Source organism: Herpailurus yagouaroundi, unplaced genomic scaffold (genome assembly GCF_014898765.1).
Source record: "Herpailurus yagouaroundi ecotype Mexico unplaced genomic scaffold, PumYag 28, whole genome shotgun sequence".
NCBI classification, from domain to species: domain Eukaryota; kingdom Metazoa; phylum Chordata; class Mammalia; order Carnivora; family Felidae; genus Herpailurus; species Herpailurus yagouaroundi.
In genome coordinates, this window is record NW_024412376.1 from 136,788,962 (window position 1) to 136,805,862 (window position 16,901).

At 45.7% G+C, this 16,901-nt stretch overlaps 1 protein-coding gene across 5 annotated transcripts in view; it reads right to left on the reverse strand.

Annotated features, from left to right (window-relative positions):
* The window catches only part of TBC1D1 (TBC1 domain family member 1), a 230,000-nt gene that overhangs the window by 4,778 nt on the left and 208,321 nt on the right, over positions 1-16,901 (reverse strand). For 4 of the 5 annotated variants that reach the window (XM_040485972.1, XM_040485961.1, XM_040485950.1 and 1 more), the window contains 4 exons: positions 16,385-16,629; positions 14,227-14,386; positions 7,155-7,324; positions 797-970 (listed from right to left, as the gene is read on the reverse strand). In XM_040485972.1, coding sequence (XP_040341906.1) covers positions 797-970; positions 7,155-7,324; positions 14,227-14,386; positions 16,385-16,629 — 749 coding nt within the window. Of the gene's footprint in view, positions 1-796; positions 971-7,154; positions 7,325-14,226; positions 14,387-16,384; positions 16,630-16,901 lie in introns of those variants that run through there. The other variant, XM_040485980.1, reaches the window with a different exon arrangement.

Here is a 16,901-nt window from a genome sequence, read left to right on the forward strand (position 1 = left end):
CCCATTTATGGCTCTAAAGAAGTACACCATGTGGTTACTTCGTCCCATTTGATTGGTAAAGGGGCTGTGCTAAGCAGTTAGGGATTCCGTCTATGTCGTACAGATGAGGGAATTGGGACACAGCAGGTCAGCAGTGCGTGCCTTGTGGCAGTCTGGGCAGGGACAACACTGGACCTAGCAAGAGCTGGCTTTCTGGACTGCAACCCCTGGACTGGCCCATTTCACCCTTCTGTACGCATCGTCTGTTTGCCTTTCCGCCGTATGTCCTCATGCACATTTATCCATGCTAAAATGGAAGCTTCTAGAGGGAAGAACAGTGTCCTTCATTAATCCAATACTTGAAGTACGGACTCCCAAATCATGACCACCACATGCTCTGGTTTATTTTGTAGGTAGATTTCTGCGTTACTGCTCTCCACGACCTAGCTGGCTTCACTCACAGAAGCCCAAGCCTTTCTCTGGTTATTACTCAAAGCACAATCGCTGGCATTCAGCGAAGAGTCCCTCGGCATCCTGGACCCAAGGTCGTCGCTGTCCCTGTCTCCTAAAAGGATCAAGTGCAGAGACAGCCTCTCAGAAAGTTCCAGGACTGTCTGACCCCAGCACAGGATAATCTGTCTGCTTCCTAATAAAAAGGCCCAATTCTCCTGGGGTACCTTTGATCCCAACTATAAACAGACCAGGGGTGGGAGAGAGGTCCTGTGGTCGTGGGAAAACCCAGCCGGCTGGTGCTTTGGCACGCTAATGATCTACCGTGCTTTCCAGGCTCAGGAAGCTGCTTTATACACGTGCTCACCTGCAGTTGCTCCAGTAGGTCAAGGTTCTGTTTGCGCAAGCTGCTGTTGGTCTTCTCTAATTTGTCCATTCTTTGGTTGTCACTGAGAGGAGAGGAATCGATAAGTTCTTCTTGAAGCACATGGTACTCGACCTCATAGGCTTGTAACTGCTTAGAGATATCCATCTCAAACACCTGTTATACACAAAAAAAGTCATCAGGCACTGAAAATGAGAAAAATACACGTGCACACACATGCAACCGTGTCGACAAGCATCCACTAAGTACCCACTCTATGCCTGGTTCTTATTATTAGTCATTAAAAAAAAAAAAAAGGAAAACCCTCTGCATTAGTAAGGTAACAATTTTACTTGGGAAGAAAAAATAAAAGCAGCATTTAGAAATAAACCCAAGGTAACAACAAGTGTGGGTCTCTGATACTCATTTTCCAGAAGCCAAAACTTTATTTTTCACAAGGCTTATAAAAATATATTTTTAGTTCTTATTTCAGTACGTATTTCCTTTTTCTCTGAAAATTCTATCATGTTAGATACGTCAGCTATGGGTCAAAGAGAGAGGAAAAAAACAAAACAAAAGAATCATAGCCCTATTTGCCCAGTCACCGAGTCAAAGTTTAATTATAGTTCAGTTGGGTTTTTTAGAGTTACAAGAACAGCTAAGTAATGGAACTGTTTACTAAAAAACCCTCCTTTGCACACAAGATATGCAGAAATGAGCCAAACCCCAAATGCCGCCCACACAGATGAGTGCATGTGAAACACTGCCTTCCTGCCTAGAATAGTGACAGTGATCAAAACACACCCGTGTGAACAGCAGCCCCAAAGTGCGCAAGTGAGTTGTTCAAGTTTGTACTTTCTCTTGATGAGTGAGCTGCATGGAAGCTGGGCTCAAGAGGGGGTCAGGAGGCAGACGCTGCAGCCGCCCAAGGCGCGTCCTCTCTTCCCAGCCTTTGCTGTGGGATCGCCCCACGGGCCGTGCCTCTCGGCACACAAGTGACGTTCCAACATGACTGTGTGTGCAGCTCTGAGCCTTTAGTCACGTTGGGACCACAGATGGCCAGCACCATCAGAACACACATTTAGAGGACAAAGTTAGACTTTAGAAGGGCACAAAGGGACTCTTCACTGTCTTGCCTTAAGAAACGCCAACATAGTTAAAATCAATGAAAACTCATTTCCCCTGATGGCACCCTATCAGCATTCAAACACAGATGAATCCTACCTTCCCTGAAAGCAATTTTCAAAATCTAGGTTTACTTTCACACCATTCCCAACAATCTTCTCTTCCTTGTGATTTAGTTTTTTAGCTTCCTGCTTTTCAGCTTAATTCAGTGGACAGTACCAATTAGGCACAAAAGTTATTCTATGCTGAGAAACTAATACACGGCGTGTTCGTGGCACGTATGTGTGTGAAAGTCTGCGGCGCTGGTCGGAGTCTCTGTTGTCCCTCAGAGTACCTGTGAGGTCAGCAGGGATTATCGTCTCTATGTTACAGTCAAGAAAACGGACCCAGCCCCTTGAAGCAGGGCTCCACTGGCGACTCCCTGAATGACCTCTCCCGGCCTCAGCTCCTGGCCTCTGACATGGGGGTGACAGCACCCACCTCCCGGCATCGATGCGGGAGTTACGTGAGACAACTCGTGGAGGTGCCCGGCACATGCTGGCAAGGTGAGCAGGTGCTGGCTTAGCTAAGGAAGCTGCTTCCACATGCTTCACATTCAACCCTGTGCTTCAGCAAAATCGCAAAGGATGCCGCATCACGGAACCTCTGAATAGCTCAGAGTAAAAACCACAAACATTAAAACCGAGATTGCTGTGGCACTGTGTATAATTATAAATATGAGGCAGAATAAATGTCATACCCACACTTTTTTTCTTCCACAGAGATTTTTTAAATGAGCTACTAATCTGGAAAACCTGGGAACAAAACCTGTGGCCTTTAATGCAGATTGACGACCTGCTAAGGTTAATGGCTCTCAGCTGGGCCCAAAGCTGTAAACTCTTTCAGGACTCCATCAATCCCCAGGAGCCATCCTGGGTCGTAATCACTGCCGCTTAACTGCACCATTATCTCCTGGGGGCTGAAACACTTAGAGCCCTTGATTCTGCAGTTACGCCCTAGAATTGATCTCAAACCGTGGCAGTGTGTGACTGGTGGAGAAAGGAGAGCCCAGGTCCTCGAACAGTGCTTTTTCAAGTTGCTCTAGATTTTGCATTTCTGTAATTACCAATGGCTTCGTTATTCTACGTGCTCAACATGTCATAACCACGTGGACCCATTCATCAAGCACTGGATATCTAGTTACTCGCAAAGTTTCTGTTGTTTTAAATAACAACCCTGAACATCCTTGTACATATGGCTTTTCCCATATTTTGGATTATTTCCTAAGGATACATTCCAAGAAATGGGATTACTGAGTCAAAGGGTATGAATATTTTACCGGCTTGTGATACACATTGCCAAATTGCTTCCCAAATGGGAATCACCAACGCACAATGCCATTAACAACATGCCAATGTGCCAGATACAGTATGCCCTCCGCACTGGCTACTGGCCTTAAAATTTTTCATTTTGTTAATCTCGTAGGTAGAGCGTTACATGTTTTTTAAATTATGCATGACGCGAAATATTTTCGCAGATATTTGCTTATTAGATGTATCTCCTTTTTAGTGAATTGTCTGTTTATGTTCTTGGCTCATTTGCTATTGGAGACCCAGCGAGTTTCTCTTTGCAGTCTGTGGACACTCGGTAGAATGAAGCCATTAACCCTGATGTCTGCAGAACCAGCCACATACTTTCCACCTTCCCCACCTCCAGAACCCTTCGCTCCCCACAGCTGTCTGTCTGTCCGTCTCAGTGGCATACCAAGGGCTGGAGGGTGGGGCAGTGTGCCCGGTATCGGCAGTCAGGGAGTACAGTGCCTGTAGTGAATTTAAAAATAATAAACCCAACTAAAAACCGGTCTGCTTTTTATTATCACCACATGCAAGCAATTCTTAACAATACCAGTGGTAAAATATTCCTCCTCACTGTACCCCACCCTTTTGGTATGGCACTGATTGGCCTTTTAAAAAGTACTCGTTTTCAACAGTAAACTGCCCAAGCGGTGAAGGCCCCTCCCGGTGCAGAAGGGGCGGCCTCAACACGGTGATTTTGAGGAGCGTCTTCTGAACAAAAGGGACCTTGTTAAGATTCTGGTTTCTATCCTACAAGCTCAACTAGAACAGGGAATTGTCTAGTGTGTTTTTAATGAAGTTGCCCATAGCAGAGCTTTTCAAATGTTCCAGTGTGTGTGAATACCCTGGGGATCTTGTTAAAATGCACATTCTGACTCAGCAGGTCTGGGGTGAGGCCCCAGATTCCGCGTTTCTAACAAGTTCCTACATGATACAATGACACACAGTGCTGGTCTGGGGCCACACTGTGAATGTAGCCCAAAGGATGTTGAAAACAGGCTGTTTGCTCTGTCTCCCAAAGTCCCTCTCCAACTCTGTTGTTCTTCCCTGCACGGCAATGAGGCTGCAAAGGCAGGCGGCACTCACCGTGACAAGCATACAAACCACCCAGACTCTGCCCATTCGTACACAGGACCGAATGCTCTGTCATGTGCAGTGAATAGGTCTTTCACTTCCACTCTGTGGACCTCCAAGATTTGAGCTTGGGGGTCCTCTGAGGCTGCAGGAGTCACACTGTACCTCAGGCCTCATCTCTGTGTAGGATTTGAAACCAGAGCACCCTCTGGAGGTGAGGGGCAGTGAGCTGCCTGGCATTCTAACAGCTTCCCGTCAAGACTTCTGGCAGGTTGAAAATCCGGGCCCAGAAACAGATTTTGTGTTGTCTGCCCTGCTGCTCCCAATCCCCAAGCGCCCTCCCCTTCAAAGCTCACTGCAGAGGCATCTAGAATTTCTATTCTCACTCCCCTGCCTGTGATCAGGCATCAGCAAAGTGCGGCCTGTGGACTGCCATCTGTCCCACTGCATGTTTTCATAAAGTTTTATTGCAACATAGTCACGTCATTCATGTACATATTATCTGGTTGACTTTGTGCCTCAAAGACAAAGTGACTAGTGACTGCAACAGAGACCTTCTGGCTCACAAAGCCCGAAAGACTCCCTACATGGCCCACGACAGAAAATGTGTGACCTCTGTTCTTAGCTGATTCTTTGGGCCCAGTTGAATTCAACTCCCCCAATTCTCAATCAGCAATGTTCACTCCACCAGCTCGAGGCCCAGCTCCCATAAGCCCTTGCACAGGCACTACTGTGGCTCTTACCACACTTGAAATTACTGGATTACATGTTTATTTTCTGCACAGGATGGGCTCTGGTGTCAGAGACACCTCACATTCTTGGCTTTGCCACTGTATACAGAGCATTGGGCATGTTACTCTTTCTATGCCCAGTTTCCCCACCTATAAAAATGGGGATTATAAAACATGCCCCAGGGTTGTCAAGGAGTCAACAGAATAAAGGATGCCAAGTTCAAGACAGTTGCCTAGAACGTATCTCTCACACTCACTCACACACACACACACACACACACACACACACACACACACACACACTGTTCTCTCTCCATGCTATGTCCACTTCTATTCTTTCAACATTTAGAGAGAACTTGATACTGTGAATAAATATTCTTTACAGAAAAGGAGGAAAAATGGGATTCTTTTCTGGGGCTCAATATCTAGGAGGTGAACTGAATGTTAGTTGAGACTGCCTGTCTTAGAGCCAGGAGCCAGGTGCAAAGTGAAGGCATTCACTGGCACAGACTTTAGGTAGCCAAGGTTTTATGCCCCAGCAGCCATAAAGTAGACATATATGCAATGAAAGCTCTAACAGGGAGTCCGTCCGTGCACATGAATGCCAAAAGTTAAAGAATCAAAAGAGCTGAGAATTCAGTATTAACACACTGGTGAAATAGAGAAAAATTCTGTAATTAAATGACACCCGGAGACACTTGGCGGTGTTGAGTAGCTACTAAACCACCTGGAGGCAAGAGAAACCCTCCCGTCCTGCTTTGCGGCAGGGCGACTATGGGCCAGTGAGTTTATCTCTCCAGGCCCTGAGATCCTCATGGGTTAAGTCCATCTATCCTCTCAGGAATTTGGTCATGATTAAATGAGATCATGTGTATATGTAGATTCACACAGAATCTGGCAGAAAGTAGGGCCCGAACAAGCCAAAGCTATTCACATGGAGAGAAACGTGCCAGGGAAGCAAAATACAGAGAGATGCAGAGCCTATCAATTAACTAAAAACGGAAATGCAGAGTGGAAAGGCAGGGAGTGCCCTCTCACACAGGCCCAGGAAACGTGTAGAGACCCAGAGCCACACGGCTGCCACCTGCCCCCACCCCCACCCCAGGTCAGGACTGCTGCTTTCTCAGTGCACAACACTGAAGGAGGAGCAGCCAATGAGACCACAAACACGCCATGTGGGTGCAATCCACTGGGGTCGCAGCATTTCTCTGGGACTATCAGACATCCTCAGAATAAAGATTTGTTTAAAAAAAATAGCTTTGTTTCACTACTTGTTTTTACCTGACTGCTCTACGTTTTCATCGTATTTTGAGCAGGTGAGACAAGTTCTAGGCTTAGAAGGGGCCTGACTATTGGCCCTGATGCAGAAATCCCTTCCAGAGCATTTTCTAAGCCATCCGGCCTCTGGACACTTCCAGCGGTGATGCACCCTCTGCCAAACAGCTCAGTCCTTCAGAGTCAACAATCATTACTAGTAGATTCTTCTTTATACACAGTCAAAATCTGCTCCCGCCCCTAGCCCAGGCCGGTTAACAACTGGCCTTGGTGTAATTCTGGCTCAATCCACCCTCACCTCATGGTTCGGCTATCTACAACAAGTGCTGAGGTCACAGATGGGGAGCTGACTTCCACCTTAAAAAACCACATCATGGAACAAACTTCTAGAATATATATTCTCTGTCACAACTTTGCTATCAAAGGGTTGTTTTCAGAGAATTCCAAACAATACCACGCAGCAGAAAAAAAATCAAAGCATGCATAAGAGCCTACATTGAATAGCACATGTGTTTCAGAAGAACAAACAACTAGGGGTGAAGCCTCTCGATTACAAGAAACTACTGGTGGCTTGCGGTTATTGCACCTTAACACCGTCACCGTGTTTCCATGTGGCGTACCCCCGTCACATTCACGCACCGCATCACTGAACACACATCCGGCTATGTGTTTCGTGTGTGTACACATGTGTTTCCCACATGCCGGGCATCACACAAGATACTGCCCAGGATACAAAGTGGTAGGAAATAGGTCCCGATCAAAAGAAAATTAAGCTCTCCATATCCAGGATGGCTTAAGCCTGAAGGTCGGATCGAATCATACCTGACTGATGGTCTTTTCCATTTGCACCAAGCCCAGGTTGGGAAGGGTGTTTTTTATAAAGTCAACTATGGTTTCTAGGTTTTCATGTTGCAGAATCAAGGGCTTATGGCTTCCCAACAGACTTAATGCCACTTTAAATATGACCTCTGATCCCTGAAGAAAGATCATATCTGGGGAAACACAGAAATGCAGAAAGTTAAAGCAGACCAGTTTCTGATGAACTAACATTGCATTTTCTTTTCCACACATCAGAGCAGGATGGTGGGAAACGTAAGTCCAAATTGCAAACTTTATTTCCTTTTTAAGTGCCTGATATTTCAGATAAGGTTGTCAAGACAATATTGCAAATAATAGAAGAAATATAAATAAACATACTGCTAAGATTTTGTCATAGGTTAAGATAAATCTTTTTTGTTGTTGTTCTAAAAACATATTAAATTCAAACATGCTTCAGAAGTTAAACTGAGAAAAAGAAAACTTTTTATCACTCTTTTTCTAGAAATGCTCTGGATTTTAAAGGAGTTACTAAAACACATTTTTATGGGTAAAACTGAAAGATTTTTAGATATAAAACATGAGAAAATTTTTTTTCTTTTTTTCAACATTTTTTTAAATTTATTTTTGGGACAGAGAGAGAGCATGAACGGGGGAGGGGCAGAGAGAGAGGGAGACACAGAATCGGAAACAGGCTCCAGGCTCCAAGCCATCAGCCCAGAGCCTGACGTGGGGCTCGAACTCACGAACCGCGAGATCGTGACCTGGCTGAAGTCGGATGCTTAACCGACTGCGCCACCCAGGCGCCCCGAGAAATTTTTAAAAATGCTCCTCTTTCCTGTTTTGAAATAAAGAATTAAAAGATCTCTAAAATCTATAAAATGTCTGCAGAGTTGCAAAAGTACATTATTAAATACTTGCAATACACTACATTTTAGCATAATAATGGAGTGAAAACCATCTTTGTTCAGAGAAATTCAAAGAACTTTGTCAGAGTTATTTTCTAGTTCTTGTCATAGCTTTTTCTTAGAACAGCTGGCACATGTTAGCAACCCCTACATGGGCTGTACATGGTGCGAGGGAGGGCAAGTGGCCCGGGGAACTGGGCGAGCAGCCAGTCCAGGCCTGGCGCCCCCTCCTCAAGAGCTGAAGCCACTCGAGAAAGAGTCAAATTGTTCTGAGAATAAAACATACAGCCCTACCAACGAACTGTTCGGTGACTATATTCAGGCAAGTTATCTAACAACTGGAGTTAACAATACAAGAAAAAAATACAACTTTAATGATGAGAGCCAAAAATCTAATTAAAGGCCACCTGTCAATTTGGGGGGGCACGGAGGGGTGGTGCTGCAGGACAATGGAAGAGACAAAGAAGTTGTCCATCCCATCAAGTTGGGGAAGGCATTAGCAGGTGAGAGAAGGAGTCCCCAGCCTCGCTGGGTGTCTCTAGGTGGCTCAGTGCGATAGCACAAAAAAGCCATCAAGAAACAGGAGAGGCTGGAAGCTGCCGCACACACAGGGAAGATGTCTGAATCGGAGAGGTCTGTGCACAGGGCACACCTAGGTGCCAGCCGGCTGGGTGAGCCCTGGAGATGCTCCGTGACCTTCACCGAGGCCTCAACTGCAGAAGCAGACTCGGTGCCAGGGTGCGTGCCACCCGCCGAGGTCCGCCCCGCTCTCTCACAGAGCTCAGAGGCACACTGTTTCCACAAACATCGCAGTGCTCATGGCTCGGGAGGCCCTAGGAAGCTGGAAAGGACGGAGGGCTGCCTCCTTCTTAGGTGTGGCTGTAGAGGCTGGGAAGATAAATTAGCGAACTGATGGGATCTTTGAAATGTGAGCTTCTTAGGGGAAGTATTACGGGTATCGAGACCGCCCTGTGGAAGAATATTCTTGTGAAATGTCTGCTTTACAAAATACACAGTCTAACTGTGTAATTCACCACTATAGAAAATAAAAAAAAAGATCTAAAATAGCACAATAACTGAGATGTATTTTTAAACAGAAATGACATTTCCCCCAAAACAAAACAAGGTAAAGGTGAAGCTTCTGTGGTTTAGCCAGCGAGACCTCCTTTCAATATATCAACATTTATAGCCGAACAAAAATTGACAGCATCTATCAGAATACCAAGCCATTCTGTGCAAGGTCCTAGAAAAGGACTATGGCACCGGACCGAATGCCACAGCTTAGTGCCTTTAGTCTCTGAGAGACGCGTACCTTAAAGTTAGATAGAGTGCTGCATCTAAGCCAATTAAGATACATAATTATTGGTGAAGTTTTAGGACCATTATCAAATATGCAATCAATATCAGCAATCTTTTTTCCTTTAATGTTTATTTATTTTGAGAGAGTGAGCAAGTGAGCACGGGTAGGGGAGGGGCAGAGAGAGAGGGAGAATCCCAAGCAGGCTTTGCACTGTGAGCGCAGAGCCCGATGTAGGACTCCATCCCACAAACCATGAGATCATGACCTCAACCGAAGAGACCCTCAACCGGCTGAGCCCCCCAGGTGCCCCATATCTGTGGTCTCTTAAGGTTGACATCGGGTCTTCCAAATTTTGTTCTCCTAGGATCTTGGTTTTTATAACAAATCTACTTAGGAGAGTGCTCCCTAGCATTATAAACTTAGACTTTTCTGGACTATATGAAGAAAACAAAGCAAAACAAAAAGTTGGGGGAGGCACTTTTTTAAAACATTTTTTAATGTTCATTTATTTTTGAGAGAGAGAGAGAGAGAGAGAGAGAGGGAGAGAGTGGAATGAGTGGGGGAGGGGCAGAGAGAGGGGAGTCAGAGGATCCAAAAGCGGGCTCTGTGCTGACAGCAGACAGCCCGATGCAGGGCTGGAACTCATGATCCTTGAGATCATGACCTGAGCCGAAGTCAGACACTCAGCTGACTAAGCCAACCAGGCACCCCCCCAAATTAAATAATTTTTAAATAACAGTAAAGAATTACTTTCATTTTTGTTCATCTTCCAATCTTTACATATTTACATTCTGGAAATTTTTATTTTTATTATTATTATTTTTAAAATATTTATTTATTCATTTAATTTATTTATCTAGAGAGACAGACAGCATGAGCAGAAGAGGGACAGAGAGGGAGACACAGAATCCAAAGCAGGCTCCAGGCTCCAAGATGTCAGCACAGAGCCCGACACAGGGCTTGAACTCACTGACCGTGAGATCAGTTGGCTTAACCAACTGAGCCACCCAGGTACCCCCATTCTGGAAATTTCAAACAAACAAAAAAAAAAATCCAAAAACAATAATCTCCTTGAAAAGTGAATTAATTTCCTGCATCTGAAAATCGGTGCTCAAGAAAGTGAGCTGTGAGAGCCACCCAGCAGCCCCACAGAAGCCCCGCTCACCACACTGCAGCCAACTTCCCTTCTCTCCTATTTCGAGCCACCCAGAAGCAGGCAAAGGGTTTTATCAGGCAGGAAGTAAAGGGGGCCTGAATTTCGGCTGACTCCACCACTTTGCCAATTATTCGTGGAGAACAAGGCAAATAGCTACTACTTTCCTTTGAAGACACTTCCCTGTTATTGTGTTAACATGTGTTGGAACTCTATTTGAAACCCCCCGTGATATAAAGATGCAGTTTCCTACAGGGGGAAACCATCAATGCAAAGCGTGTGGCCAGTAAGCCAACTTCTCCTGCATTTCTTTTCCAGCCACCTTTGTCTTTTTGTCAAGGGCAATCCCTCTCCTTGACTTTCCCCTGGGAGCCTGGAGTCCTCCAGGTATGAGAGCCCTACCTTCCTCCCAGGACCAGGTGGGGGGAAAATGAAGGATGACGGCAGACACAGTACAAGCAGATTTGACAAAAACTCACTTCCTTAACTCTGTGTCATGTTCCCTTGGGAGCTTTTTTTTTTCCTGGCCATTTAAACCATCTTGTTTTCCTAAATCTATCTTAGTCCTAAAGCCTGAGTCCTTCCCTGTAGTACAGGTGGCTTTTTTTTTTTTTTTTTTTTTTGCAAACCCTTCATTTTTACACTCCCACCTCCTCCCTCATCTACTTGGCAGTGTCTCCCTCAGCAAACACCAGGAGCTGAGCACCACAGCCGCCGCCTCCAGCAGGCGCGAGCCGGTCCTGTTTCTCAGATTTTTTTTTTTTTTTTACAAAGGTAGATGTGATTTGAAGGTGAACAGAGTAAACAGCTCTCCCAAGCCCCCTCTACACCCAAACTGGAAACATATAGGAGGAGGCTATTTTACCTTATGGGACACCCCATCAGAAGACAGACATTCAGGAAGTGTGATTACCATGTGAAAGTTCAGGCACATGCATCGCTGGCTGGTGTGCCTCCAAAGAGCATATACTTAATGTGAAGCAACCTGTTAATTAACATACGAGCTATGCTGTCCGCAAGCTGAGAATCCTGTACTTACATATGAAATGGTGAATAGTTGACAAAGGTCCATTTGTTATTATGGTTTATTCAGGCCTAAAGGCTTACAATGAAATGGGCTTCAGGCCAAAAAAGACTAGAGCGTATGAATGGCAGGTTTGGGCAATTAAAACTAAGCTATCGAGCGTCACGGAGCTAAACAAACACGGTTTAAGTCGCCGACCGACGCTAAGTACAGAAGTGGTTTCTAAAAAACCTTTCTATGGAACCTACTAATAATAAAACGGTTTGGTTTTAAGTACTGATAAATGGAACAGACTGTGCAAAACAAAAACAAAAACCCCAACAGTTGTTGCAAAATGACATAACACAGTCCTGCCTCAAGTTCCCACTTCCTAACTACAATCTGGGGAGCCTCAGCCAGCCGGACATGCACCCACTTAGTACGGCAGGGGTCTGTGGGATCCAGGAGTTACAGACACTGGCATCATTATGCATAATGTATAAGAGCCTCTGAGACTCACCACTGATTATGTAATATAAATACCCTGCTTTTGATGGCTTTAGCTTCTAATTTATGAAGTCGTCAGAATGAGCTTTAGAGATGTGAATATTCTCCAGTGGGAGGGCTGTTTCCGAATCGGTTTGTCTGCTGTCCTCTTACCTAAGCAGCCTAAAGGAAGACTTTTCCAGACACAGTTCTCTGGCCAGGGTACCCCAGAACTACTTGCAAGTGGGGGCACGGGGCGGTGGGGGAAGAACTCAGTGCTGACCCTCCCATCCAAATCCCCTTGGCGGAATGCAATGGTTTCTCACAAATGGTGTAATTCGGTTCTTGAGCTATTTTCAAACCATTAACATCAACTCTCCCCACCCCCACTCCCACCTATTTCAATCTTCACTCCTCTCCTGTTTGAAAAAATCAGGAGAAAAACTAAAGTGCACTAATGATTTTAAGTTCCAGAGTAAGAAAAGTAAAAAGAAAATATAGACACTTTTGGCAAGAAAGACTACAGCCTACAGCTGGAGATCGTATGGTTTCGGTGACTCTTTCATTAGTAAACTAAGCAGACAATTCTGAGGTGTTTTTTGTTTTTTTTTTTTTTAATTGAGGCTTTTAATTATCTTCTTTTTAAACTATGGTATAAATATAAATAGTTCCTGAAATCTCACTAATGATTTATTTAACCAGGAGAGATTTTTTGTTTGTTTGTTTTTAGTATCTCTTTCGTTCCAATGATTTTTTTTTTAAGGGATATAAAATAAGAATCAGTTTGGGGAGGGAGTTATGCAAAAGGGGATGCAGGTAGAAAATAGTTTCAGAACATGGATTCTTCTAGTAAAGCCAAATGGTAAAGTCTTTATAAGTCCTTGTAGATAGGAGTAAGAATAAAAATCTAGTACCCTGGGGAAAAGAGGAGCAAAGACCAACTCAATGCCTACCGATGTTAAAAAGCAAATTTCAGGCATCTAGAATTTGCATCTACAAGTTGTCTTTCCCAAGCATGCCAAAGGAGTGCTCTCGCAATGTTTTTGGACATTCCCTTTGAGATGGTCTCTAATTCTAGAAGCAAATCTGAAAGAGTATGAGAAGACTACAGATTTTTAAGCTATCAAGTGACTGAACATCAGTGACACTTTATTTTTTACAATTTTTTAAAAGTTTTATTTATTTTTGAGAGAGAGAGAGAGGAGTGGAGGGGCAGAGAGAGGGAGACAGAGGGTCTGCAGTGGGCTCCGTGAGCTGATAGCCGAGAGCCTGATGTGGGGCTCGAATGCACGAACCATGAGATCATGACGTAGGATGCTTAACTGACTGAGTCACCCATGCGCCCATCAGTGACACTTTTAAAACACTCGATGTGTGAGGATTATCAATTTTTAAATAACCTCCGCAGTAAGAGAAGAAAATTAAAAAGAACCTGAATTCTCAAAATAGTTCTTTCACTCTGAAGCAGGGAAAACCCAGTGTCTGAGAGCTGCCCAGGCTCACAGGGGTCACTGGGCTCCTGAGCCTGAGCAGATGTGATTATTACCCCTGCCATCTCAAGGCCACTTGGAGACTTTGCATGTGAATAACCGTTTAACTTTGACAGAGACAATCTTCTCAAAAAGTAAATCAAGAAAGTAGGAGATGTTTGAAATGTGAGCTGCCTGCGGTCCCAGTGGGCACAGTGGTGAAGGGCTGGGGGCTCTGGGAAGATGAGGCGGGGGCCACATGAGGTGCAGCAGGGAGGGGTTTCCACAGTGAGTGGACAAAGGAAATGCAGAGCCAAGGGCAGGGAAGAAGAGACATGGGAGGAAGAGATGCCAAGGGAATGTAGAAAAGAACAGGAGCCCAGAAGTCACGGGACAAAAAGTTTCAAGGAGCCATCAACGAACAGAACCGCAGGTCAGAGAGGTTGCGGAAGATGATTCACGAGAGACACACGCCTGGAATACAAGCATGGGGCTCCCTGGCCACGTCTTTAAGACGTCTGCTCTGGGGACGGCTGGCAGTGAGAAGAGTGGGTCTAAACCCCACCAGGTAAGTATCAGAGGTGAAGCAGGTCTTGCAATCCACAAAACCCAACGCTGACTAGATTCAGAGCATCAAATCACCCCATTCTTGTAGGAGATGCAGGTATACAAATGACGAGACTCCCCACAGGACAAGACTAAATGTTTCCCATCTGACAGGAGAAGGCTGGTTCGGGCAAACAGATTACACACACTTACCGAAGACTCTGGCTACAAATCCCAGAGGGAACTGTGAGGCAAACACGGTGAGAAACCAGGGGGCGGCATAGAGGCTCGGGCCGATCTCATGCTCCTCGAGGTGATTGTAGAGGTCTCTGTGGTAATCGTGAAGAAGCCTCGAGAGCTGGTACATCTGGATCTGCGGGGACACACATGCACAGGTGTCACCATCAGATTCCTGCTACGTGTGTTCAGTTACTCATCCCACTCAGGCTGTGAGAGATTTATCGCGGTGTCAAACACTCTGTTTGGATTGTGATAACCACTGATCTCCACTACTCTTATCCAACAGGCACGTCCTGGGTGCCCAGTGCCTACGAGGTCCTGGCCAGGTGTGGCCCAGCACACTTACACCCGGGCTCCTCCTACCACTGCCTTTCTTTCTACCGTTCCCTGTGTTCCTTGGCTAAGAGAATCGAAACATCTGTCTGCTGGGAACATTTCAAACTCTCTTATAAATATACATTCCTAGCAAAACTCAAACCCAGGGGAATCCGAAAGGTAAAGCCAGCCTCTCTGCTAAGAGCGAAGGGGGGCACATGATGGCACTGTGGAAAGGCTCTATTACACCCGCTCACTTAGTAAATTCGCTCTAGACCCCGACTGCCCCCTGAAATATACACAGATCCCAGGCAAGTTAAAATAGGAAGACAAGTGTTTATCTCAAGATGGAGAAAATAACTTTTCCAAAGGGTCCCCTCTTCAGAGACTGCTATGGTTCTGGCACGAAGCCCATGAAGGGTCCCACGGCTCACAGGGGTCCTAGCGTCAGCCCAGATTTCTGCAGTCCGTGATGGCCGAGCCCAAAGAAACAATCTGGAAAGGGTCAGAACCCCAATGAGATGCTATAGGTCGGACACATACTTTCTAAACTGGCAAAAACAAGTGTTTCCAGAGGCCCAGACCACGCAGCCGTCTTCAGTAGTAGCTGTGGCTTTTTTTGGATCGAAAGGAATCGAGTCACTAAGGCCCCCAGCCCAAAGATGGCCGTGTGCTACAATGCTAAATTAACTTGAAAATTCTGCTCTCTCAGATGGGAGATGCGCCTATATTGAAGCTAATGGGGAGCACATAGAAAGAACCTGACTGTAACTGTGGGCAGTCTTCTGTGGGTCCAAATTTTTTAGTGAAATAGCTTTGTTTTGTGGGAATTCTATGTTCACGTGGTTCGTATTCACAGGTGGAGGTGAAAGCATTTTTAAGCACCCAATTTGGTGCTCTCAAAGAGTCCTTGGCTCTCACGTATCCTGTCCAAAAAATACTTTCTAAGGCTCTGATATCCGAGAACTTGCTGGTAAGTAAACATGTATGCATGTGCTCCAATGTTTCGGAATAGTCCCGCAGCAGGGCCCGGAGCTCTCCCTACCTCTGAAAGGTTGCAGTGGCAGCACTTACACACACCGCTGTTTGGTTTTCTTTTGCTCTGGCCTGCCCCCTGCCACTTGTCCATTCAACAAATACCGACCGGGTGCCTACTTCATCCCAGGCACTGTTCTAGGAACTAGGGATGAAGCTCCAAGACAGGTAAGATCCCTCCCTTCTCATGGTATGTTTTAAGAAAAGTCAGAAGATACACAGGTCAGCAAGTAAGGAAACAAGATAGATACTTTCAGGCAGAGAGTGTTTCATGGCAAAAGACACCAGGCGGCATAACACAGTACACGTGCCTGGGGAGGGGTGAAGTGCGGGACACAACATCAGGTGGTCAGGAAGAGCTTCTAGCAGGATTCGGTATTTGAGCTGAAGCCTGGGTGTGCTGAGGGGGATCCCTGGCAGAAGAAGTGGCTGACACAGTGGGAGGCAGAAATCAGATCCCCCGAAGGGGGTGTGATGGAGGGTAAAGGGAGGGCCCGGAGTCAGACAGGGCCGGCTTTAAACCCCAACTCCGCCACTCGCTAGCTGGGTAACCTGAGCCTCAGTCTTCCCATCTATAAATTGAGCTGATGAATAGCGTCTCCCTGAGGGCTGCTGAGGGGAGAAGGGCAATATGAAACGCCTAGCACACGGGCAGTGGCCGGCAACGACAGCTACTCTGGTGTTAATGGACGGTGGGGAAAGTTCCTCACAGAAACCTGGAAAGGGATCGTAAACATTTTTGGCATTTGTCTCCGGCATACGCATAAGGAGCGCTCTCTACCTGTAAAATAATCATGTCCGGCCGGTACTGTTTCCGCAGTCCCATTTCAAACATCAGGAACTTGAGCATGTGAAATGCCTCTTCCTCACCCATGTGAAGCAGCAAGATGCCCGCTACAAAGCTGAGACCCTGGCAGTACCCCACTTCCTGGTCGAGAAGCGAGTAGGCCTTCAGAATGTTGTAAAGTGAGAGCTGGCCCGCCCCCAGCTGCGCCGAGAAGTACGGATGTGTTGGAAAGGTTCGCCCTGCAAAAATAATACACGTTAGTTACAATAATCAACAAAAAGAAAAGAAAGAAAAGAAAGCAAGCTTATTGAACCAGAAATCCGATGTGCTTCAGGTTAAAGAACAGATCTTTGGAAGGTGGATTACAAACCAGCTCTGTCAACAAGAGTAGGTGGTTGCTCTTAAGAGTAACGTTAGCAATTAAAAAATCGGCAATGATCCGTGCCTTCTTTGACGGTGCTTCAGGTGAAAGAAATGAGAACCACCTTTGGTCCTGCAGTTATCTGGATTT